Source organism: Labrus mixtus, chromosome 6 (assembly GCF_963584025.1).
Source record: "Labrus mixtus chromosome 6, fLabMix1.1, whole genome shotgun sequence".
NCBI classification, from domain to species: domain Eukaryota; kingdom Metazoa; phylum Chordata; class Actinopteri; order Labriformes; family Labridae; genus Labrus; species Labrus mixtus.
Window position 1 is genome coordinate 22,859,145 of NC_083617.1, and position 25,633 is coordinate 22,884,777.

General features: G+C 39.2%; 2 protein-coding genes across 3 annotated transcripts; one reads left to right on the forward strand and one right to left on the reverse strand.

The window, feature by feature from the left end:
- Positions 1-1,362: 1,362 nt before the first annotated feature.
- On the reverse strand, positions 1,363-12,765 carry LOC132975765 (E3 ubiquitin-protein ligase RNF166). Its single transcript, XM_061040541.1, has 6 exons — positions 12,038-12,765; positions 9,780-9,936; positions 9,079-9,191; positions 7,927-8,041; positions 7,514-7,621; positions 1,363-7,180 (listed from the first exon to the last, which is right to left on the reverse strand). The coding sequence occupies exons 1-6, from the start codon at positions 12,214-12,216 to the stop codon at positions 7,115-7,117; spliced, it is 738 nt and encodes a 245-aa protein (XP_060896524.1). The 5' UTR covers positions 12,217-12,765; the 3' UTR covers positions 1,363-7,114.
- A 2,060-nt stretch (positions 12,766-14,825) lies between these two features.
- On the forward strand, positions 14,826-25,633 carry ctu2 (cytosolic thiouridylase subunit 2 homolog (S. pombe)). Of its 2 annotated transcripts, none has more exons than XM_061040543.1 (16): positions 14,826-15,137; positions 15,475-15,549; positions 17,111-17,189; positions 17,345-17,404; positions 17,797-17,857; positions 17,945-18,054; positions 19,364-19,608; positions 20,009-20,144; positions 20,535-20,666; positions 21,437-21,528; positions 22,695-22,792; positions 22,891-22,994; positions 23,471-23,541; positions 24,702-24,768; positions 24,902-24,960; positions 25,446-25,633. In XM_061040543.1, the coding sequence occupies exons 1-16, from the start codon at positions 15,082-15,084 to the stop codon at positions 25,504-25,506; spliced, it is 1,506 nt and encodes a 501-aa protein (XP_060896526.1). In that variant the 5' UTR covers positions 14,826-15,081; the 3' UTR covers positions 25,507-25,633. The 2 variants fall into 2 exon arrangements, with proteins under 2 accessions (XP_060896526.1, XP_060896525.1); XM_061040542.1 differs by having other exon boundaries at positions 22,891-22,989; positions 23,433-23,541.

Genomic DNA, 25,633 nt, shown 5'->3' on the forward strand with positions numbered 1-25,633 from the left:
CTTTGATAATATAACAAAGAGTAAGGTCTTTTGCCTGCTCTTCTGTAAGGTGTCTTGAGATAACCTTGTTATGAATTGGCGCTGTACAAATAAAGATTGATCGGTGATTGATTCCCAGAATAATAACTCATAATTTGACATTAAAAGCAGCAGTGCCATGACAACAGGGGCTCAGTTGGTAGAGCCTGTCGTCTCTCAATCAGAAGGTTTGGGGTTCGACCCCAAGCTCCTGCAGCCACATGTCCGATGCGTCCTTGGGAAAGATACTTAACCCCCCAAAGCGATGTATGAATGTGTATGACTGTGTATGAATGGTATTAGAAAAGTGCTATACCAGCTCAAGACCATTTCCCATTTCCGTAAGTGTGTGAGGTCACGTTGATAAAGTTAACAAAATGTAAGAGTTGATTGGAATGTAGTGATTAAAGGGGCATGGGGGTGTTGTGGTGGAGATGGACAGGAGAGATGTAGCTGGATATATCTGTGCACTCAGTGAAATAGCTGCTCAGGGAGGTGCTAACATTTCCAGATATGCCAAACCAAGCCATCACACCCCCGCCTCTTTTTCCACCACAAATGGATGAGTGTGTGTGTATGTGTGTGTGTGTATGTGTGTGTGTGTGTGTGATTGCCGTTCTCGCCTCGTGTAGGTACTGGGAACCACTTGCTCAGTTTGGTTAATCTATTAAAGGGTATCCCAAATACAAAGAAAACATATCTTTTAAAGTTATTTTTGGGTGGTATCATACCATGCAAATGGAGAACAGTAAATAGACTTGGACCTTTATAGTCCTTTTCTAGTCTTCTGGACTATTCAAAGCTGCTTTTACACTACATGTCACATTCACCTATTCACACCACATTTACACAATGATGCCAAAGGCTGCTATTAACTAATCCCATTCATGCACATTCACACACCGCTGGCTGTAAGTCACTCGTGAGCAATTTGAGATTCAGTATCTTGCCCAAGGACACTTCAACATGTGGCTGCAGGAGCTGGGGATCAAACCTACACTACATTATTTTCATACTCTGAAGAAGCTGTATTAGTTTTCTTCAGCTACAAATATCTTGTCTTATTCATAGGCTCCTCCCCTGGTCCTTAATGGACTCCCCTGGAAGTCTTTCTTTTTACCTTGGTGTGTTTATGAGCTTGAGATAGTAATGCAGAAACAACACGGATTGTACAAAGAAGTTTCTGTTTTTGTCTTCTAATGTGACTTGGCTTTGACTCTGGCTTTATTTATCACGGTTTGTAGAGCATCAACTTGGCAAGCAACACTTTTTACAGAACCACTGGATACAATTGTTGAGGGAAACATACAACACACACAAAAGAACAACACAAATACATTATATTCCGTGTTTTTCTTTTTATTTAGGGGGAAACAGAAAAAATGCTACAAAACATCCTCATAGTGTCGTGATAAAACCCCAAGCAGTGCAACAACTGGAGAACCCCAGACATCAGAATCCTCATCTCTAGCAGCAGCAGAGTCACTGCAAGCACTTCTTTTGACTGTTATTACTTTGTTAAAGAGAATGCATATTTATTCACACTGAAGGTGAACTTTACATTTACAAGTCTTAGCAAATACTTGTTTCTTTCAACCTTGTCTGTTTCAACACAAACACTACCACAGGGAAAGATAAAAGTGAATCAATCATCCTAAGCCAGTGTGCTCATTTGATGTGCCTTACATTCTTACTCTTCTGAACATTTCTGCTGGTAACAGCAACATATTACCCACCTATTATTTTTCTCAGTTTTAGCCTGTTCTTCGGGGGTTAATTTTTGGCCATTGTTTAACTGTTCCTCTTCTTTTTGTACACTTGCTAAAAAGACTTCCTTCAACATCTGAATTCTTGTTTTTCTTGTATTACTGTTTTGCTGGTTGTCGTATTTTAAATTACAGGTTACTCCAAGTATGTATTGTGGACATGCACATCTATAAAGGGGGATTCAAGACAGACAGAATTAACAACTGATTTTCATCATGGCTGAAACATCCCCACATTAATGCTTTCCCATATTTTGACCTAACACATTTTCAAAAGACCCAAGTCTTCTGTTGTACCTGATGACATCATTACAAAATCATTAGGACTATAATATGTAAAACTTGTTAAAGACCAACTTAGGCAGTTCAGGTTTCCTCAGGACTCTTAATACCAAAGGTAAAAACATCAAACTAAAATGTGATTTCTGTTCTTGAGAATGGGCTTTCTGGTGTCTTGCCAATCAAGAGAACTCAGCTCAATTTGGTCCAAACATACTGTGACAACCTGTTAGCTACATGTAGTCCAGGTTTAACAATACAACAGACCTTGATCTATGCAAAAATGCAATCTAAAGCCAGATTCATCGACATTTATATTGCATTTGAGTATTAGTTTCAGACAATGTGAACCAAAATCTGAACTGGTCCTTTGAACCATTTTTAGCCAGACAGTTTTCATACACCTCCATGTTAGCATTAAATATGTTTAAGAACGTCCTGGTTATCAATGCACAAAGCCTCTACAGTATTCTACAGTCATACACACTCTGCTCTTCTTAATGGCTGCCTGTTAAAGATAATTGGTGATGAGCAGTAACAATTACACGAGATATTAAATGTAACAATTCAAAACAAGGATTGAACACAGATTCTTTACATTTCTTAAAATGTGTTCAACCAAGAAGTTCAAAAACAAGCAAGTAAACACGGAGAACACAACGTGTAACAAAAAAAGAAGGAAGGATTCTGCTACAGAGGTAAGAAGGTAACAATCATTTATAAAAGATTGCTTCATTAAAATAAATATCAAAACAACAAACTGAAGAAGAAATTGTGTTTATGTGGAGAAGGCGGATTGAAATCTATTCAAATATTTTACAAAAAGTTCCTTTTATATGAAAGATTTCCTTTTTTTAATTTAGAAAAAAGATATGCAATTTACAGAAGAGGAAACATGACAAAGGTTGAGGAAAAATCAAGAAATTCAACTCTTCACTGTTCATGTGCTGAATGTAGACAAGTGACACTAACAACAGCAAACAGTCCCATGTATGCCAATGACACACTGAAAATAAACAGCTTAATGTGCAGTCCAAACACACATTCAATTCTTCTTTCATTTTTGAATTTTGACCCATTTTAAGATTCCATAATAACCATATTCAGATGTCGTTTCACATCGTTATCTAAGTTTGAATTCTGAATACAAGAGCAAAACTTCTTTCCAAAACCACTGACATGGCACTAAGATGCCAGATAATCAAACAAAGATGTATCACTCATATACAGTATATATATATATGCTTGTTGTTAAAGGTAATTAAAAAACACATTTGAAAACAAATGTTTTGGTTGGGTCCAAGTGTTTGGAGGCCTCAAATGACCAACTGTGCAATCATAGACCTGCCATGATCCTCAGCTGATGTCCTGAAACACTTATTCAACTTTGTTCTGCTCATCACACAATGATGTGAATTCATGGTTAGAATATCTTAACTTTCTGTGGCATGGATTCTTCACCTGTTTTCTTTTTCTGGTGTTGCATTAAAAGCATCCTCAGTAGATTCCTTTTAATTTAACCACAGAAACATTAATGGAGGAAACAAATTGCACATGCTGCCCATTAAAACAATAAGTTAACAAATATTTGAATGTTTTGAAACACAAACAGAACTAATAACTTATAACTCAATCAAATCATTTTTTACCCCTGACACTTTTCATGTTTTTCTTTTACAAATTAAAAAAAAAACAATGAAACTGAATTGAAAAATTCAAGATTACACAAATAGAATTTACAATTTTACTGTGACGCAATCAATGAGTTAAGCTGAAAGAAATAAAGTGCAACAGACTCCTGTATTATTTTAAGATAACATTACCTTAGTAACACCTCTGATTTCTCCTCAAACTGCCTCCACACAGAACATGACCTCGTGTGTCAGTGTGACCCGAGTATCTGGAGAAAGACTGCCATCTAATGGTTACACTACTCAGACTTCTGGGTTGAGACAGTTCCCTTCGACACAGCTGCAGACAAAGACTGGATCAATATCTGATAGTCTAGTGGTTTGAACAGAAATATTTTCCCAAAAATATATGTTTATTACTCTGCTTGGCTCATAAAAATATTTCTTGTAACGGCAGCTGAAAAGCGAATAATGGTAACATTGAGGTCAGACCTCAATACACCTCCATCCTTAGTGATTTATTTCCAACTTATATCTACAGATCAATCTGGTAGAAACATTTCCTATAAGTGCAAATATTCACATCAATAAAAAATAGGAGCTGTGTGGCTTTGCATTAGGAGTGAAAGTGGATGGGATGTCTGTTATTAAGCACATTGAAAAAATGATCCTTCTTTTATGATTTCAGTTTGATCTGGTTCATCTTTTGGTCTCTCTCTGTGAAGCGTTCAGTGAAGCTGGAATGGACAGTTATGGATAAGCTTCAGCTGGGCTTATCAGGTGTGAAGACATCTTTTGATGTTGCTATGTCAGAGTCATGATATATAAACATTGTTTATCTTCTTAACATCCCAGGAAACAGAATCAGTCTCACACCCAGCTTTCCCCACTGATTTGGATCTTATCTGGCTGTCTGTCTCTATCAGCTCTAGTAGCTTCAGTGTTTCCATGTTTGGCTCTTGGGATAATTCAACCCATGAGTCCAGCTGTTGTTGAATTCAATCAGGACATTAAAATACCTTAACTGGAACAGTCTGCTGACAAAGACAGAAAGAAGTGGAATGAATTTGTCATATCCGCTTGAACAACAATAACTCTATATTATAGAAAACATGATCAGGCTGATCAGTGGTTCTCATACTGTCAGCTTTAACAACCTGTCAGTTTCATCTGAAATCAAGACTGACCATAATGTCTCAGAGTCTGACCTTACCCACTACCATCAATGTTCTCAAGTGAAGCTCATATCATTCTAAAATGACTTCAAGCCTTTATATCTTAAGCTTGTGTGTGTGAGCCTTCAGGCAAATCACTGAGATTTTAAGAAGCCACAGAAATCAGGGTTTGAAGTGTGCATTGAAGTTGGGGTTAAAGAAAGTGTGATATAGGAGGGCCGGCTGAAGGACAAGACAGAGTGTGAAAACAACATGAACACTGAGAATGAGCTGAAGCCCTCAGTGCTAGTTTGATGCATGTGAATGAATGTGAATAATTTAGCATGGCCAAGACTCAGTTCACGGCAAAGTGAAGTTCTTGTTATCTCACGTTAGATTTAACATACGTTTTAGCATTAGCGTAGCATTTTGTAGCATAGCTCAAGGTCCAATGAGTTGTCGAATAAAACATTTTTATTAACAAGAATCATGAATTTTACCAGTTTGAGAACTGTTTAAAAGTTTAAAAAGTCTTACATTTCTGATTGTAAAACACTGGTTATGGACATTTTGCCTGCTTTGTCTAATGTTTCACTTTCTGATGGCAGCACAATGCTAATTCTTGCAGCTCTAAAATAGTGTTTATCCACGTAGGCCTTAATACGTATAGATTAATTTGAGGTTGATTTAATGAATTTCTAAATGATGGTAATGGATCAGTGCATTGATTGGCATACATGCCAAAAAGATATTGCATTTTATGTTTTTATTGATATCAGAACACATGTAGTGGATTCATTCTACATTGGTTGTATAAATCATGACCATCAATCATTTGAACGGGTATATCATGAACTCTCCTTGGCTTTTTGTGGTTTACTTGTGGTAATTCTGTTTTTTCAGTAGAAAATGTTAAATATTTGTAATTTTGGAGTGAGAGCCAGAGAAAGGCCTTCAGTCTCAAAGTGATGTGCTACAGCAAAGCTGGCTGGAATAGGACGGAAAAGTTGGGCTCATTAAGAATACTACACTGGGTAGGTTATAATCTTAGAATGAGAATATCTCTTCTTTAGTGGTTTATTAAACAAATGTAATATAGTGTGCATAGAAATGAACAGTAAGTAGAAAATAAATAAATACAAAATCTTCAAATATAAAGGGATGACATTATTTTTTCTATTTAGACCATTGAAGGTCGGGTTTCATACACCAACAGCTAGAATACTTTACTTTTTGTTTTATACCTCAAGACCATTTTTCACATTTATCTTAAAATATATGAGATTTACATACTTTCTGGCTTTAGCTAATAATCTGTGATACATCTTTTTGAATGTATTAATACAGGAAAACTGTTAGCCCGTGTGTCCTCAGTTCAGACTGTCCGCCCCTTCCAGATCATGGGTTTCAGACTTTCTTTTTCTTTTATGCAAAGCAACAGGATAAACTCTTCTGTTGTGAATCTGGTGAATAAGCCTATGCTTATTTTAAAACCAGTACAGATATGTACAAAATACCAACTCAAAAACAGGAGGGCTATTGACACACTGTGTTTTCTACTGGACTTTTCTCTATATCTTTCTGGAATGCTGTCTCATTTGCTCTTGCAGGCTCGGTACTGTATTTGATTGTTCAAACCTGATCCAGCGCACAATGTCTCAGACTAAACAGTGAACACCAGCACTCAGGACATCTTGACATGTGTCTGTGGTCAGAGACCTGAACCACTGATGACGGTTTTAGAATCAGCAGGCTTTGACTTTTTTATGCTCAAAGGTGAGACAGTATTAACATGGAGGTAGCCCTTCATGCTGCGGAGGTCTGGAGGAAAGCTGTGAGTGAATATACAGTTTCTAAGCTTGGGGTTCTTTAAGGTCATTGTGTGATAGGTTATGTGAAGGTTGGTCCAAACAACTTAACTTCTTTTGATATGGTTCACTTCCAAACCCGCTGGAGGTATTATTTCCTCAAATCCAGATATCCAAAGACGCTCTTTCCAAACTGCCTTTGTTTTGTAGCATAGAAAACTTGCTGCTCTGCTACACCAGGACAAACATCCTGGTCATCAAAAGGAAGCAACGTTATCACCACATCTGAAGCTGCTTGAACTTTGTGGTGTGGCTTTCTGTGGGGAGTGTGGACCTGGTTGGGTCAGGTAAAAGTCTGTTGGCTGGAAGTTACCTTCGGAGCCATGGAGGAGCAGCAGCAGTGCAGTAACGGTGGACTTTGAGTTGACAGTGAGAGGATGGTGATGGTTTGACTGTTGTCAGTTTTCAGCCAGTGATAGGGCCAGAGCTGCCTGCAGTGCTGCCTCCTCGTCGATGCTGTAGTCCTGACAAAACGCAAAAACAACAGTAGCTTAATGCAAACCACTTAATGAAGCCCTCCTAAAATCAATATGTGTTTAAACCATCCATTATTTAATATGAAGTATGTAGGTTTATGGGACTATAAAAGGCTGCGCACCGTGTGAGAATTCAATTTTGTTTTGATCAAAATGCCAAAGTATGTGACAGCCACCACATAAAATGTAAAACTCTTCAAATATATGTGATCTAAGAGACACCACTTCAGAGAAAACAAGAAAACATGTTTTCTTTAAGGTTTATGTTGAAGTAAACTCTATTTTTTTTAAGAAGAAAAACAATATCAGCACAGGACTTACAACAAAGGTATCATAAGAGAACTTGTGTCTGTGGAGGAGATGATGGAGGAAATTTGAGCTCTTATAGCTAGGGTCTCCCCATGGCATGGCGGAACACACTGGACACACCTGGAAATACAAACACACAGCTTAGTTTAAATTTGTGGTTCTCAAACATGGGGGGGGGAGCAAACGGCCACTGTAGGTCGGGGGCATACATGATCACTGGACTGGTGCATGGCAAGTCTCTGGGAAAGCACAGAGGAGAGGAGAGCAGTGGATTATTGTCCTAGCTCACCAACTCAAAAGTATTTTTCTTTGCCATTCCAGTCCTTTGCTTGCTAGCTTGTGGAAGATATCAAATGAGTGTGCGAAAAGAGTGCACACTGCTTGCAGGAAGGTAAGAAGATAAGTATGACAGAGTAGTCTCTTACCACTTTATTAGGGTCATTACGGTGGTTTTCCATACAGTGCTTCACCAGTTCCTGCTGGTCCAGGTGTCTTGCCCCACAAAACGGGCACACAAATGTTGACCGGTTCGGAATATTGCTACATATGGGCGGACAATCATCGACAAAAAGACAGACGAACACAAACAGAAGACATTGAAAGGCTGTATCACCTGATTCCATTCTTCTCAATTGTCTGAGCAATTTCATAGTTAATGGCCTGTAATGACTCAAAAAAATACACAGTGTGTATGTATGCAATTACATATTTTGTGATTTCCTTGGACATTTTAGTACTTGATTTCTACATGGGGGAATTCAGAATGTATATAGAATGTAATGAGTTATTAAAGGAGCTATATCTACTGAGTTAAATTATAAAATGACCTTACTATATCATCATCAGACATTAAGGAAACATGCTATGTTGAAGTGCCGGCTTCTCTGAAAAACAATACAGCAGCCAGTATGTCCTCCTTCTAAAGTTTAGATTCTGGTCTTTGCATGGTCTGTAGTTGTTTTGACCCGAGAAGGAAGGAGGTATTAAGGCCCCCCCGGCCGGCCGTTAACATAACAAAATCAGTCCTCTCCTGCCTCGCAAAGCATCGACTCCAGGGAGGAGGGGGTGTGGGGGGGGGGGGGGGGAGACAGCTCTCTCAAATGTTTTGAATATTGAATGCAGTACCAATTTTAAACGCTACGTGTCAGAGTTACATATTGCTCCTTGAAATCTATTCCAGCTATGCACAGCTGAGTTTATGGAGTTAGACTGAAAGACACATTTTAAAACGTCAGTGTTTTCCTTTCAACTGAAACATGACAGAGGGAGTTTTCTGTCTTTATTACATTACAATTTACTCATACTCTAGGCTTTAAAATGTGAGCACCTTGTTAAAGTTTTAATACATTACACTACAGCTTCAATATGGCTACAGTGCCTGTGTGACTAGGACTCATGGGAACTGTAATTGTTGCATGCAATAAAGAATTGTTGGCTCTACTTGAATGCTAAAACATTTCATTCTTGTAAGAATTCTTTAAATGAATAGAAAATGCTCATTTGAAAATGAGCTGTGTGTTTCTGTAACCTGACATTTCAGATTCAACTAAGTGCTGACATGGTGGGAGTGTGTGTACCTTGGTATAGGTTGAGAGGTGGGTACAACAGGAACAAACTTAGGACAGTTGGCTATCTGCTCTTGTACTTTAGAACAAGAGGCAATGTGAGACCTCATCTTTATCAGAGACACCTGAGAAGAGATACACACATGCACATTGTTATTATCGTACAACAGTAAAAAAATTAAATCACACTTCCCATTGCAAGGAACGTGTCTCATTGTTTTCAACAATTATTAATGGCTTCCATCTTCCTGAAGAATCGTACTAAATGACCAGCTCTTCTGTGCATGCATATACGCCTGGGTTGATTATTTAAGTTTCACACCTTTTAGGGGACTGATATCATTTCTTGTAATTTGCAGTGGGCGTGGTTTTACCTTATTTTACCTTTTCAGTTGTGGGGCAGGGGGGCAGACAAAGAGGGCGAGTGGGTTTGAATATTGTGTCTTGACCGTCATCGTCAACATCATCTTAATTAACAGAATTTTTGGAGTTTTTATGTTGGATTATTTTGTCACTCGTTTCTTAAATAAACTGTCAAAACATATTTGGATGATCATTTTTGTTTGTTTTGTACAAATCAATTACAAGCCCACTTATTCCTGGGGGGGGGGGGGTGGCATTTATTCAATCATAGCAGCCACACATGATGGCATTCATTTAGAATTGGACTGATAAGTCTTTTTAACATGAGGGAAAAAATGGTCAACATGTACCTTCTTGCTACAACCCCTGCAGGGTGCTTTGTAAGAGGCCAGCTGCTTTTCAACACTGGAAGAGCGATCCACTTTCTTGGGGTCGAAGGGAACACGACAGAGAGGGCAGAGGGGCGAGGTCACTTGAAGACATGGCTGCAGACACTCTCCACAGAACCTGGAACGGCAGAAAACAGCCAGAGGAGAAGTTAAGGTTAAGTTCTTGTAAAATGGAACCCCAGTGATGGTAATGAGGGAGGGCAAAGCACTGTGCACTGTGCCCTGTGGTCTCAGATTTATTCCTCTTGTCCAGGGAGTCCCTCTCATATCTGTGATCCACCTCTACCCCTCAGTTACCCTGATAAAACACAAGCGCTACTAGAGCCTTGTAAAGATCTGTGTCAATATGTTCAGCACTGCTCTCACAGTAGAAGTGAGACACTGTTTCATTATTCCAATAATGCACATTTTAATTTGAAAGCATTCTTTGTTAATAAAGTTGCTGTTTCAAAATACTGAAAATTCAATTTTCTGAATATCTCTAACAATTATATTCTGGTATTTTAATTCCACATGAATCAGTCAGTTTATTGTATAAAAAAAAAAATTACACATCTCCATCACAAAGAGCCTTAACTGACTATCTAGCACAAAATGGTTGTGTTTTCTTTTTAGGGGGTTGTGGATGACAAAGAGGGAGTGAAAAAGATGTGTTTTTGGCAGAATCATTATTTCAACAAGTATTTCACAGATATTTATTTAACGTTAAGTACAGAGGGACGCCTACAACTCACTATATGTTCTTTTGTATACTTGTATGTATGGGCCAGTAAAAAGCAGGCATTAGTTTTTCCTCATGTTTCATCCATCCCCATCAGCTGCAGCGGAGTAAAAATAGCTTTATTTTTAACTAGAAATAGAACTGAGGTCTGGTCTGCTCTTTGTTGTTCAAAATGTTTTCAGTCTGATAGCCATGTCATTAGAACTGTGTTTTTCTTAAACTATAATCTACCAACAGGAGCGTTCACAAAATGCTTGTTATATTGTTATTCCTTTGCTGCATGATTTTGGTCCAGGGAGACTTGTGGGGCTGCAGACCGACTGGTGAGGTGCTTGAACTTAATGAAACATAAAAACCAGACTTAAGGTAGAACCACTGACACTCAAACCAGTGATTCTGTGGAGGTGGAAGGCAGCTTTTTTCAAATTCGAATTTTCAAATTGACTTCATCTTACATGCTCAGTTTAAGAAACAATGAATTTGAGAAACATCCTTTTTGACTCAGTCTTCACTAAAAATGCAACAATACGGTGAAATAAAAAATAAACAAGTGTATGACATCTTACACACCCTGCCTGTAGTGACATATTTGTTCTTCACAACACATAGTCTTACGTGCATACAGGTTGCAGTTTTATTTTGAAAGCTAATTTTGTACTAACATTGCTTATAAAATATTAACATTTGATTTGATACCTTACTATAAAAAAAGGTCTTATTATTAAGAATAAGTAACATTCTGAAAGCTGCACATTTGTAGAAACAGAAAGGAAAGATTTAAGACAGATGATTTAAGAACACAATTAAAGGTGACTCCTGCAGCCCAGGAGAGGCGTACAGCTTCAAACAATTGTATAAAAGACTGTAGTAAGCTGATACTTGACTTTTGATGGAGGTTTTTTATAATGGAGACTTTGATCCTCTCTTAATAATATAAAAACAATCAAAACAAGTTTTAAACATGGCCGTTTCAATCATTTTATATCAATTAATTGTGATCAAATTATGTATAAAAAAAAAACTGATGGAAAAGCCATAATAGTCTTTAAACTACCTTTAACCTGTCATGGGCATTTCTGTACTGTAAACCTGTGTAGGCCTGACATCTACCCTGATATAACACACTATGTAATGCACTCTGTAAATAAATTGTTTAGTCTAAAACAGAAATGTTGATGCATCCCATTCAAAGTTGTTAACATTTATGGTTTAATACATTTAGGTGACTCAAAATTGTTATGAATATTTGTGAAAATCTGTACAGTATTTTAAAACGGAACGGGGTTTTAATTCATTTGATTGGGTTGTCAGATAAGTCCACTCAGTTTCACAGCTGTAGAGCTAGAGGGAACAATAGAGTCAGAGGTGTGAGGAAAATATCATTAAACTTCAAAATGCAAACAGTGTCAGCCAAAATAACTCCACAGCTCCAATATGTAAGCCTACACTGCATGTCTATACAATAACACACATCCAAAACAATAAGTAGCTGCTTTACGTGTGAGTGCAGCTGGCGATGCTGACGGGTTTATGGTAGACCTCCAGGCAGATCGGACAAGAGAACTGGCTCTCGATGCCCTCCGCCGGGGCAGACAGAGAGCCTGTGCCGCTGGTGGGATGCTGCTGCTGGCGGAGCTGGGTGCTCGCTGAGACAAAGCTCCGAAACATCGCCATCATGGAGCTGGAGAAGATCTCAAATTGTCGACAACAGCTCGCTGCCCGAGAGAGGAAGCTGCCCAAGTGCGCAAACTGTAATGTCTATTGTATTATCCGTACAGCAATTTGAATACATGCCGTGCAAACATAGTGGCTCTTCAACACACGCATAACACAATTATTGTCTGCAAAACAAAACATTACTTTTCCCTGGCTTGAGAGGACATGCTGTAGAAGTAAACATTGGGAGCAGTGTTCGTTGGTGAGAGTCACAGCGTTGCTAAGAGGATGACCTGAATAAAAAAGCACAAATGTATAAGCTCAGAAAAGAGCATTAATGCTGTATCCACTTGGATGTTAGATCAGCGCTTTTCTACCCCTGCCAGTGAGCGCTGCGATGGACACCTGACGCGCTTTGCTTTGTGGAGGTTGGAGTCCTGCTTCATTATCCTACACTACTCTGCAGTCCTGTTGAACTGCAATCCCAGACGCCACTTCGGAGGTGTAGAGTAAGCACACTTGGACAAAAGTCCTGAACAAAAAAAAGATGATTTTTGCTTGAACAATATGATAACGTCATGTCTGACACGACCCTAGCCAACCTCACGAGACTACACTCAAATGATCACAAGAACAATAGAGACACATTTATGTTATCTATTAAAGAAAGACGATTTGAAAAGTAGAGATTAGCGCGTTAAACCTTCACTGACCCATCAGTTCCAAAATAATAATAATATTATTAACATTATTATTATTATTAATAATAATAATAATAATAATAATAATAATAATAATAATAGTCATTTTGCAATGAATCTTCAGTTTCTGACTTATTGAATTAATGTTATTCTGCCCAGTACATTGATTTTATTTAGTAGGTTATATGTTGAAAATGAATGAAAAAATGAATTGATATTTACTAATTACTTCAGATTGTGAAGTTGTGAGCAAATGAACAGATGTCTAAAGTTCATGAAACATGAATTTGATTTAAATAAATAGATTAAAGTACCTTTTTACAAAAAGAGAGTTCTAAATTTGGTTCTCTCCTCTCCTCTCCCCTCCCCTCCTCTCCTCTCCCCTCCCCTCTCCTCCTCTTCTCTCCTCTCCTCTCCTCTCCTCTCCTCTCCTCCTCTTCTCTCCCCTCCCCTCCTCTCCTCTCCTCTCCTCTCCTCTCCCCTCTCCTCTCCTCCTCTTCTCTCCTCTCCTCTCCTCTCCTCTCCTCTCCCCTCCCCCCCTCCCCTCCCCTCTCCTCTCCTCCTCTTCTCTCCTCTCCTCTCCTCTCCTCTCCTCTCCTCTCTAGATAAATTATTGCATACATTCTTCCAAATCACAAATCTAATACAATTCTACAATTCACTTAGCAGACGCTTTTATCCAAAGCGACGTACATCAGAGAGGAATAGGAAAGATAAAGCAACAACAACAAAAATGGGAAAACAAAACAAATTAGGGGATCTTATTTCTGTAATACAGCAATCTTTAAACATATTTCACCAGACCTTTCCACAGAGCCAGATTCATAAATGTATGTTAAGTGTAAAATCCAAATAAAATTACACAAGAGTCATTCACCTTTGATAAAGCTCCAGACACAAACATTTTACGTTTTGGAAATTGATCCAAACGTAGTTATTGTGCTCTACATAAATGATGTCTTAGCTAAACTGAAGGAAATGTAAAAAGGATTTAGGATGAAGAGACTGAGATGGTGGTTTGTGGATTTAAAAAAAGAGTGAAGATAAGAAGCAGAAATGACATAGTTAGACAAGGGAAACCATGTATGTAGTGCCAAATGTGTTAATGAGTACAATAAAGGCTCTAAAACTAGATAGGACCTTAAATTAATTAGTGATAAATAGATCCACTTAACCTACTTTTCATGTTATTTTCATTTCAGATAACTTGATTGGCATGGTATCTAGCCTATGTAATTATAATTTTAAGATAAGTCATTAACATTATTTCTATTATAGAAATGTATGTTTTGTTTGTCATAACTATAGACTGTAGGTCATTTTGGGGCGGCAGTAGCTCAGTCTTTAGGGACTTGGGTTGGGAACCGGAGGGTCGCTGGCTCAAGTCCCGGTGTGGACCCAATATGGAAGTTGGTCTGGTAGCTGGAGAGGTGTCAGATCGCTTCCTGAGCACTGCCGAGGTGCCCTTGAACAAGGCACCAACCCGCCCTACCCACCATCAGCTCAGGAGCTCACTCTGACATCTCTCCATTAGTGCATGTCCATAAGATCCTGTTTCTGCATGTGTGTATTTCAGCCTATGTGTGTGTTCATGACTACAGAGTGTAAAAACTGCACTTCCCCTTGCGGGATCAATAAAGTAAATCTTAATCAATCAATCAAACTTTATTTATACAGCACCTTTCAGATAAATTAAATTGCAGTTCAAAGTGCTAAACAAGAGTGCAGAAAAGTTATTGATGAAAAGTAGTTTATAAAATCATTGATAAAATCATTGAGAGACTATAATAACTCACTGCTTTTCCATTTGGATCCACACTTCCCACCACTAGGTGGCGGTAAGGCATAATTTGTTATTTGTCGTTACCGCCCTACAACGTCAAGAAGATTTCTACGTCATCAAAGCGAGCCAATGTTTAGAACCGATTACACCAGACACGAGTATCTAGCTTCAGCTCGGTTGATACTGATAAAAAAATACAAATGAAGTTATATGTAATGACATTATAGCGAAGCATAGAGTAGCCAATGACATCTCAGAGAAACGGGAGGCCATTATATAACAATTTGATCTCATCGTTAAAAGAAGTTCGTGTAACTTGCTTTGAGAAGTGAAGTGAGAAGTCTCAACCATCACCAGCGACTAGGTAGAAGTAGAAGAAGTGGATAAGTATTAGTCTTCCCGATGTGCCAGGTGGAGGAAGAGTACGATGAGCAGCTGGAGCGCGCGGCGGTGCCCAGGTGGGTCTGCTCGGTGTCACGAGACCACCGACCTGACTGTCAGGTGTAAACTGACCAAATGATCTCATTTTCTTTAGTCAGTCCTGAGACTATTGAGCACAGGAAAAAAATAATTCTGAGATTCATGAACAAAGTACAGAAGACAATCTGGTCATCACTGAAATGACAAAAGAATGATTTAAAACGAATCAAATGTTACTTCAGATCATTTCCATTATTGTTGCGAAAAAATAATAATAAAAAAACATATCTACAGTCAAGCCTTTATTGAAATGAATTACTTTAATGTGAATCAATACCTAACAGTTTGAATGATGTCTTTTGCTTCACATGTTAGTGTCTCCAAAAAATGTGTCAAATGCAAAGAGGGGACAGCAGCTGTGGTCATCAAAGCAGGAGACGCATACTGCAGGTAAGACATGCAGTACTGCAGGTGAGACACGCATACTGCAGGTGAGACATGCAGGTGAGACATGCAGTACTGCAGGTGAGACATGCAGTACTGCAGGTGAGACATGCAGTACTGCAGGTAAGACATGCATACTGCAGGTGAGACATGCAGTACTGCAGGTGAGACATGCAGTACTGCAGGTGAGACATGCATACTGCAGGTGAGACATGCAGTACTGCAGGTGAGACATGCAGTACTGCAGGTGAGACATGCAGGTGAGACATGCATACTGCAGGTGAGACATGCAGCACTGCAGGTGAAACATGCAGGTGAGACATGCATACTGCAGGTGAGACACGCATACTGCAGGTAAGACATGCAGTACTGCAGGTGAGACATGCATACTGCAGGTGAGACACACATACTGCAGGTGAGACACACATACTGCAGGTGAGACACATACTGCAGGTAAGACACGCATACTGCAGGTGAGACATGCAGTACTGCAGGTGAGACACACATACTGCAGGTAAGACATGCATACTGCAGGTGAGACACGCATACTGCAGGTGAGACATGCAGTACTGTCTGTTCTGAACACGTGTTGGATTGTGTAATATATTAACATTGAGAAACATAATGAGTGTTGTGCATGTGAATCAGACTTTGAGCTTTGAGCTTAAATTGTGTAAGAATTCTGATGGCATTCATGAATGAACTCTTCCACCTGTTTTTATGAAACATTAAAACACAAGAGTGTCTTAGATTCCATGTTTTTCTGCTCTGATTACATTTATAATAATGTTTTTAATAACACATGAAGTTATTGATAGAAAGTGAAAATATGATGGCTCTCTCTTTCATACTGAAACAACTATGCAGGTAGTGATGAGTATCTTGGGAGTGATTAGAAAAACATACAACAACAACAACAACAATATTATCAACAACAACAAAAAAGTGATTATCGAACAGACCTTTTTCTCACTCAAATATCATCATGTGCAATTATCAAAAAGGAGGAAATCAGGAATGATGAAGGCAGCCTTCACTCTCTTATTTTGAATCAATTTCTTTAAAACACTTTTTCTCAGAGACAGACCTCATACATCACTGTTGGTGCAGAGTCTAGTCGAGTCTAGTTATATCCAAGGAAAGGTGTGATGTTCAGACAGAATCTAGTCTCAATCCAGCATGACGACAAATTATGACACCCAAAGGACTTCTTATTTACAGACAGGCTGAACCCTCTCACATGCCTGGTGGATCAGTCAGACGATCATGGCAAACACACACACACACACACACACACACACACACACACACACACACACACACACTAGCACAATGAATGATGGCCTGTCTCTTATATAAGCATGTCTCTCTGCAGTGTAAATAAATATAACCACTGTTGAGTTTTTTTGCGCTCTATCCTTATTAGTTTTCTCTTTCTGTATTTCATATATCTGATCAGTTGGATGTGTAGCTGGAAGAAAGTGCCATACATTGTTTTCATGCCTTAAGAAGACATGAACTGTCTTTTTAGTTGCTTTTTCTAACATCCATTCTCTGTCCGTGTTAGGGAATGTTTCAAGGAATACTTCATCCATAAGTTCAGAGCCATGCTGGGCAAAAACAGGATCATTTTCCCTGCTGAGAAAGTAAGACCTGTGTGACCTGTTTTTACTTTTTTAATGTCTATTACGGATCACTCTTACTTGTCATTGCACAACACTAGAGACCTACAGCGAGTCATTTTCTGATTTCTATATATAAACAGAATAATGAGTATTTAACACAGGTTCTCTGGTTGTAGGTGCTGCTGGCTGTCTCTGGAGGTCCTTCTTCCTGCTCAATGCTCAGACAAGTCCAAGAGGTTCATCTGTTTGTCTCAAAGTCCATCTATGTAGTCCCTATGAGGGAGAGTGCACAAACATAGAGAAACATTGAAATAGGATGTCTGATTTTCCCTGTGGAGAACATCTGTCATGGCCATGTTATGTTGTCACGGCAACTGTTTTTTCCAGTGTGATCATCAACACTAAAATGTCTTAATGTTAGAGTCAGTGACCTACCATGTTAGGTCAAATGATCCTTTTGAAATATGGACCAAAGTACCAAAATTGTAAACATGAAATGATAATAGAAGATGATGAAACTTAAATCTCTAGAATCAGTCAAGATTCTTTATAAAACTGTAGCTGCATCATAACCTTGTGTTTTGTTTTTTTCAATGCTTAAGAGACTAACGACCTTTCTTCCTCTCAGGGTTTGAGTCAGAATGCTCACAACAAGTTGCGATTCTTACCTGGAATTGTCTACATTGATGGTAAATAACATGACAAGTATCACTCTTAAACTGAGTTGATTGGTTTCCATGTCGATATTGAACAGTTGTTGTGTTTTGTCTTTCCAGAGGGAGGCGCTATAGGTCAGTCTGTGGAGGAGAGGCAGAGGACTGTGGCTGAGCTGTGCGCTGTTTTCAAAGCTGCTGGTTTGCCCTTCCACATTGTGCCTCTGGAGCAGGTCAGTGTGGACACCTGAAGGGTTTCCCTTTACTCAGCAGTTCAATACTTGGCATGAAATTCACAAAATGCAGATTCGTCTAGTCTGACTCAAAATACGTGCGTAGAAATGATTGTCCTATTTTGCTCAGCCTCCAAGTAAGCAACATACACGCTGACAACAAATGAACATTAACCTCACATGTCTGTGTTCTATGATTCACTGATCCTCAGATCCCTTCACCATGCAGGTCTAAACAAGAGAGACGCCTTTCTACATTATAAGTCAAAACATATTATGTGTTTTGTGTAATCAGATAACTCTGACACATTGACAGCAAGCATTTCGTCAAGTCCAAACATGACTGACTAAATGTTGTCTTTCTATAGTTATTTATAAACATTTTGTCATCATTTACAGGACAGCGTCAGTCTCACATTTCATCTATGAATTGAATATGACAAGAAAAGGAAAGAAGGCAAGAAAATTATACAAATTCACCTTCAGTTCAAAATCCATCTCACAAGCCTCTCATAACCGATGTTGAGTCTGACACGGTCTTCTTCCGTCTGAGCTGAACTAACATCTAACATGTTTAACCCAGAGAGTGACATGGGCCAATGTAACGATCCATTCGCTCTCTGTGATTTAGGTTTTAAAACGTTCTGATAGACCCACATAAAGCCAAATCCTTTTTTAGTTTTAACGTGTCTCAGATCACATCAGCTGTCATCTGTCAGTCATATTAGCCTTGGGAGGCTATGGCTAATATTTTGAAATGTATTTTATGTGGATAATTGATTGCAGAAATCCATCCTTCTACCCACTGGTCATTATTATTGTTAGACTAGTCGGCTGAAATGGGAACATGAAGTTAGAGTTGGGATACAATGCCAACACCCCGATTGTTTTCTATACACAACCAAAGTTCACTGAAACTTCATGGGTCAACATTACTCTGAATGGTAACACCCAGGAAAAACACATCTTCAAAACCACGTGTTTTGTTTTATCTTGCTGTGATTCAGACATTATTGCTCAGTTTAAAGAAAATCCAGCAGCCCAGAGCGTTCCTTCCCTTAGTGTAAAGAGGAAAGAGGATTCGTTTCAGTCAGACTTTTCTCAGGTGCTGCACAGCACTAAAACATGGTGTTGTTATAGGTCGAGCAAAGTGAGACTGAGTGGAGTTTGAATCCCATCTCAAACCTGCACTTCATAACCTTTAACATACCAGTCTCATGTCTACATATAACCAGCTCAATCTCTGAGTCACAGTAACAGAACACATATATGATGTAATAACTGAATGTGTTCACCAAACTTCTTTCAGGTTCTGGACCTTCCCACTTCAGTTTTACAGGCTACAGGCCCGTCAGCCTCAGAGCGACCGGCCAGTGAGTACAAAGCAGCTGTGGATCACTTCATTCAGAGAAACAGCAGTAGCTGTTTGACACACGGAGAACAGAAGGAACCATCACTACCTGATGTTCAAGAACCCCACACACAGTCACTGCAGCAGCTGATGCTCTCTGCTAAGACGCTGACAGCTAAAGAGGATCTACTTAACACATTGAGGTAGGACAGAGAGGTCCATGCTCCATGTCTCATTGCTTCTACAGTACCTGACTCCCATCTGTCTTTATGATGCCTCTGAAGCCCTTTTGATTGCATTTCAGCAACAGTGGCGTGACAAAGCTCAGCCGTCATTACGTCTTTAAGAATTTGAAGTCTACATTAAGAATTGTAGAACTTTACATGGCGACCTCTGCCATCAGTGTGTGAATGTGTAGGTGTGACCTGCGTTATAAGAAGTGCATTGTGTAGTCATAAGACTAGAAAAGTGCTATACAAGCTGAAGTCCATTTACCATTTAGGTCTTACCAATCATGAAACTGTTGTTTTCATAAAGCACAGTCTGTATTTTAGATTTGCTTACTTTCAACCATCCTGACATCACTGTGCATTGTCCTTGAAGGCAGCATCTGCTGGTGCACACAGCTCGCACTGAAGGCTACAGTAAGCTGATGCTGGGAGACAACTGCACCAGACTGGCTGTCAAACTGCTCACCAACGTATCACTGGGCAGAGGAGCGCAGCTGGCTCAGGACACAGTGAGTGTGTGTGTACGTGTGTGTGTGTGTGTAGGTGTGTGTAGGTGTGTGAGTGTGAGTGAGTGTGAGGAGATGCTTGACAGTGAGACAAGTACAACATTGCATTTACTGAAAGCAGGAGAAATAAGTATATGAGATATTCCATCTTCAATATTCCATCTTGTTCGATGTATAATGAAACAGTTCTTCTATGGCAAACATGACGTGTGTGTGTGTGTGTGTGTGTGTGTGTGTGTGTGTGTGTGTGTGTGTGTGTGTGTGTGTGTGTGTGTGTGTGTGTGTGTGTGTGTGTGTGTGTGTGTGTGTGTGTGTGTGTGTGTGTGTGTGTGTGTGTGTGTGTGTGTGTGTGTGTGTGTGTGTGTGTGTGTGTGTGTGTGTGTGTGTTTGCAGGGTTTCTCAGACTCCAGGTATGGGGACATCATTTTAGTGAGGCCAATGAGGGACTACTCTGCTAAAGAAATTGGTCTCTACAACCATTTGTTCAACGTTGCCTCTGTTTTCAATCCAAGCCTGGAAACCAAGGTAAGATTGAAAGTCGTAGATATAGAAGATGGATAGATCTAAATGATGTAGATGACAGTGAGAAAAGACTTTTAAGTTTTCCTTATTCTGCTGCAAGACTCATGTTAAAAAAAAAAATGAAACTAAGCAGGAACTTTTACTGCAGTTGCTCAAAGTGTTTTAAACCACTTCTACTGTGGTCAGGAAACAGGCTCATTTTAATGCATCAACAATCATGCATTAAACATTTCTGGCGGTAAGAGTGCAAGGTGGGAAATGATGTAGATCCGTTTGTACACCATTCCATGCTCTGAATTATAGAAGGAATTTACCTGCAGCTGTTCATAAGATCGTTTTTAGAACACAGAGATTATTCTTTGTGCATTACATTGACCATGTTGGTTCATATTCTAGTACATTCTGCTCACTGTTGTATGATTGAGGCCGTTGATCTTAAAAGAGTCTTTCCAAAAGTTTCCTGCCTTGTGGAGACAAAGAGATGCTGACCTCACCAGCTGCTCAAAATCTTCATGTTTCCACCCAGTTTGATTCTTTTTTTTAAAACTCTGCTCTAAAGAATGACTTCAAATATGATCAGATTGTGCTGGAAGTAAGAAGCTGCCTTTTGAAGTTAGTAGTTAAAGATGGTCTTTTTTGGTACTTTCTGTAATCTAACAAACATTAATGTGTCCCTGTTCTGTGTTAATGTGTCTACTTTGTTTACACAAGAAAACTCAAATCCAGTTCATCCCCAGTTTGTTGCATTCAGTGTGTTTTTATCCGTTTCATAGACATCAGAAAAGGCCAGTATCCAGCGTCTGACTGAGGGCTTCGTCACCAGGCTGCAGGCAGACTTTCCCTCTACTGTCAGCATCATCTACAGGTCGGCAGGAACTCTAGATCTGTGATCAACTATTTATTTCAATTTGATTATTCTGGTCAAATAAAAGACATAGAGTGAACTAGGGCTGGACGATATGGACCAAAGCTCATATCTCGATATTGTTTAGCTGAATGGCGATACTCGATATATATCAATATGTATTTTATTAACAGTGAAAACACATGGAAACATAAACTACCTGTTTGTGAATTTAAAAAGTAATATTATAAAATAAAAGTGTTCCTTAAATACAATAAAAGAGAGAGAGAGGAGGAGCAGACAGTCAGTCATCATCAGTGAGATGAGAAATAAAGTGACCTGGCACCTCTATAACGTTATTTTAATGCAACTTAAGCTATATCGATATTAACGATATTGTGTTACCCTATATCTTGTTTGAAAATATATTTTCCAGCCCTAGAGTGAACATTACAGGACAGATCAGCTGTTTGGTCTGAATACACTTCAGAACATTTCTAAACTGTAGTCGATTAAGCAGCATATTACAGCCTCTGTAAAATACTGCCGTCTTCTTATCTAACAGGGATATTTCCTCAGTCTGTAATTTCCCAAAAGAGAGCACAAGAAAAGAAAACGGCTGGAGATATCATACATGTTCAGTGCATAAAGGGTGAATTGTATCCATTCAAGCCAAACACAACAATAAACTTGAAAATAATGTCAAATTGCTTCAAACCATCTTTTATAAAGTAACATATCTCCTCCTAATCCTTTAGAATTGGTTAATCTAGTCAGTCTTTTACTGAAGAGTCAGTTTACCATTTCTGAGTCTAGGTGTCATGCTTCATTTGAAACCTCATGCCACCTTTTGGGAAATGTCATCTTCGCCTTTAGACTTTCTACTAACCACTTGCTTAGGCTGGTATTATCCAGTTTGAACAGGGATCTTCTACCTGTACATATGTTATAACAGCTTACTATGAATAATACCATTGTTTTTCACACAGGTGCATGATGATCAATGAATATTAAAGCCAGTCTGAGGATTTCTAGCCACCACATAGTCTATCGCTATCCCACAACTTAATTGGATATTTGTCTTGACCAGAAGTTTACACTGAAGAATTGTAATAAAAACATTGAACAAATGCTTAACAGGTTTGGAAGCCTTTGTAATGTCAAAAAGAAATCTTGCTATGTTATAGGACCGGTGAGAAGCTGCAGACAGCATGCAAGAGCTCGTCCACAGGTGACCATGGTGACAGATGTTTGCTCTGCATGTGTGCCCTGGATTCTGCTGTTGGTGAGTGTTGGAATACAAAGGATTTCACAATCCTTTTCACTATTTTAAACTAGTCTTGTTCTTTCATTTTCTAATTGCCATGTTCATCCTTTTTTCAGATCAAGCGTCCGCCTTTAACATGACTCTGATCTCAGAGCAGCTCTCCCAAATTAAATCTTCAGGGAAGACCAATGCTGAACTCCCAAGACCAAACCAAGGTTCAGTATACTCTCAATCAATGAATGCTGTTTCTATTCATACTTCAAGTATTCACTGTAGTTATTGTTTGTCCATAGAATAGTCATTTTGACTTTGAGGACTTCGAGGGTCCTTTTCTCAGTCAAGATAAGAAGAAAGTTCAGAAATATGAGCAGCTGTCATCGGGGCAGTAAAACAGTTTACTCTGAATACTTATTGGCTTCTCTTGGTAGATGTAAAATGTTATTTAAATTTAAAAAAACAGAACTTTTATAATGTAATTGAGTTATAAAACATCATTATAATTACAGAGTGCAGAGTTGTCATCATTCAGTGTAAAATGTTTCCTACCTGAGTGTCTGGACTGTTTAAATACATCAAGCAGCTCACCAGAGGCTCATGATTGAATCTAAACTCAGTTTCCAGATGTTAATAACATCAGTTTCCTTTGTTTCCAATCAAGCTCAATTTGTGCCTGAATCAAATGCTCCCACTGGACAGTGCTGTTCCTCTGGAGGAGGAGAGGATTGTGGGAGAGCAGCAAGTGGTGGAGGCTGCTGTTCTTCTGACAAGTACGTGTTCAGTGATTGATGCTCTTAACTTTAAACGGCATGTTACATGCACACAGGATCAAACAAAGGATCAGGATTTAGCCACATCTGGAGTTTTAGTTGAATACTTTCCATCTTTCTGGGGTTTTTTTTATACTGGTTCCCTTAGTTTAGTCACTTTAGTTTTTTCTATGTTTGCTTATAAGCAGTGAACATAAGTACAGCGGAGTCTTATTATTGTGGGTTCATAACTGTAGTAAAGTTTTATAATCGTGCTGTAACTGACGTATTGCTGTTATGCTGCTCAACCCAGCGCCCACCAGGTTCAAGCATCAGCCTGTCACCCCCAGCAGAGACCTGCTCAAGCTAATCACATATCTAACCTTTAGTGTGTATATAATGTCTGTATTATCCAGAGACTCCGCTCTGTGAGTTTGCTTGACTCAGGCTTGAACAGCAGAAACCATATTCCTTCCTGACTTCATCAGCAGCTAAATTGGACCGTTAGGCAGCCTTGAGAAATGTGGCCCTCTCACTATCTGGCCCCGAGGAGGTGAGCCAGTGTTAGCTATGGGAACACTACTTGCAAAAAAATGCTATCTCTAATATACAGCAAAGAACACTGGTGTGTCATGGAAAATAGTGCTCAAATGTGGGTAGTTTGTTGCTCAGCAATCGAGCAAGTCCCTCCTAGATAAGGTAAATGTGAGATCTGTAAATGAGGACAGCAGGGCCACAATCATTTCTGCATTGATTGTCCTCCACTTGGGCTGCTCCTTTGGCACGACATTATGAGGATTATTTCTTAAAGCCTGTTGAAAGAGGACTGAGTGCTGCATCCCACAGCAAAACATAAGGCATGCTGGGAACTCCAGAGAACCTCACATTTAGAGGTCGTCCTGATTCTACATGTTGATCCTATGAGAGCTGCATCTTCAGCCAACAATAAGCTACTTGATGATGCTTTCACAGCTTACTGCCTCAGTGCGGCGGAACATACATAACCTGTGGACAGCAGGAGGACTCCCCTGCTTATAGGCAACATCATGGTGTCAACAGAACGCACAGCCAACATGCCCTACCCAGGGATTCAATAAATAAATCTGCTGTCAGATCAAAAAACTGTTATCGTCTACAGTGTTTTCCTTTGTGACTCTGCTTTCTGTGTATTTCTGTCGTAGGGTAACAGAGACACCAAATCTGAAGAGCCTGTTGTGTTACAGCTGCAAGCTGACCGTCAAAGACTTGGTAAGTGAAAACTCATGAGAATACTGAGAAAAACATTTGTGTTTGTTGTCAACTACTTAATTCAACATTTCAATAAACGTTGGACCTTCTTTTTGTTCCTTTGGCTTTTCCCTTTCATCTGTTGTACATCTAGTCATCACCTGATCATCTCCCACTCTACATCCTGTCAGAGGCGCAGAGGAGGCAAAGGAGGTCAAGAGATTAACATATTTACTTCACAAAACTTCTGATCAGTCATGCAAAGTATAATGCAATATGTATGATTCTGGTGTTTTCTGATCATGTCATACGTAGACTGTGGGCCCAACAGATTGTTTGAATAGAAATATTGAACTCTTAGTTTCAACTCTTTTAATTATCCTGTGATGCTAAAACAAGCCTTTATATCTAGCAGCCTGTTGTATGGGTAGTCAAATATCATTCAGCTGAAACACAGCTCCACATTTCTGGATCTTGTAACGGATAGAAGATTAAGAGGGGACATGTTAACCATTTCACAAAAATAAAGAGTAAACTAAAAAGCTACAGCTATTAGAAAAATCATGTGAACTCTCTAGTCTGTCATTTATTGAAACCACACATCTAAGGTATACAATAAGATCAGACACTGAAATGAAAGAAAGCCCACAGTGCTCTCTTGTCCTCAGTCTTCTAACGTGTGTTGTGTTGTTCTGTAGGTCTCACATGCGAGAGGAGATCAGTGAGTTCTTGCTGGATGACGGGGATGATGGGGATTAGAGCGAGGAAGAGAAGTCTGTTGAGACAGACATGAAGCTGAGTCTTTACCTGCAGCAGGAGGCAAGACACATATCAAATGTTACTTTTATCTATGTACAACTTCTAAATAAAGATGCGAAGCAATTCA

Excerpts from the sequence above, each read along its gene's own strand:
- LOC132975765 (XM_061040541.1), bottom strand. The coding sequence starts at position 12,216 with ATGATGGCGATGTTTCGGAGCTTTGTCTCAGCGAGCACCCAGCTCCGC. Across the intron at positions 9,937-12,037 it reads ATCGCCAGCTGCACTCACAC|GTTCTGTGGAGAGTGTCTGC; the intron begins GTAAAGCAGCTA and ends CTGCCGTTCCAG. Across the intron at positions 8,042-9,078 it reads ACCTCTCAACCTATACCAAG|CAATATTCCGAACCGGTCAA; the intron begins GTACACACACTC and ends GCCCATATGTAG.
- ctu2 (XM_061040542.1), top strand. The coding sequence starts at position 15,082 with ATGTGCCAGGTGGAGGAAGAGTACGATGAGCAGCTGGAGCGCGCGGCG. Across the intron at positions 15,550-17,110 it reads GCAGGAGACGCATACTGCAG|GGAATGTTTCAAGGAATACT; the intron begins GTAAGACATGCA and ends TGTCCGTGTTAG. Across the intron at positions 20,667-21,436 it reads ATCCAAGCCTGGAAACCAAG|ACATCAGAAAAGGCCAGTAT; the intron begins GTAAGATTGAAA and ends TCCGTTTCATAG.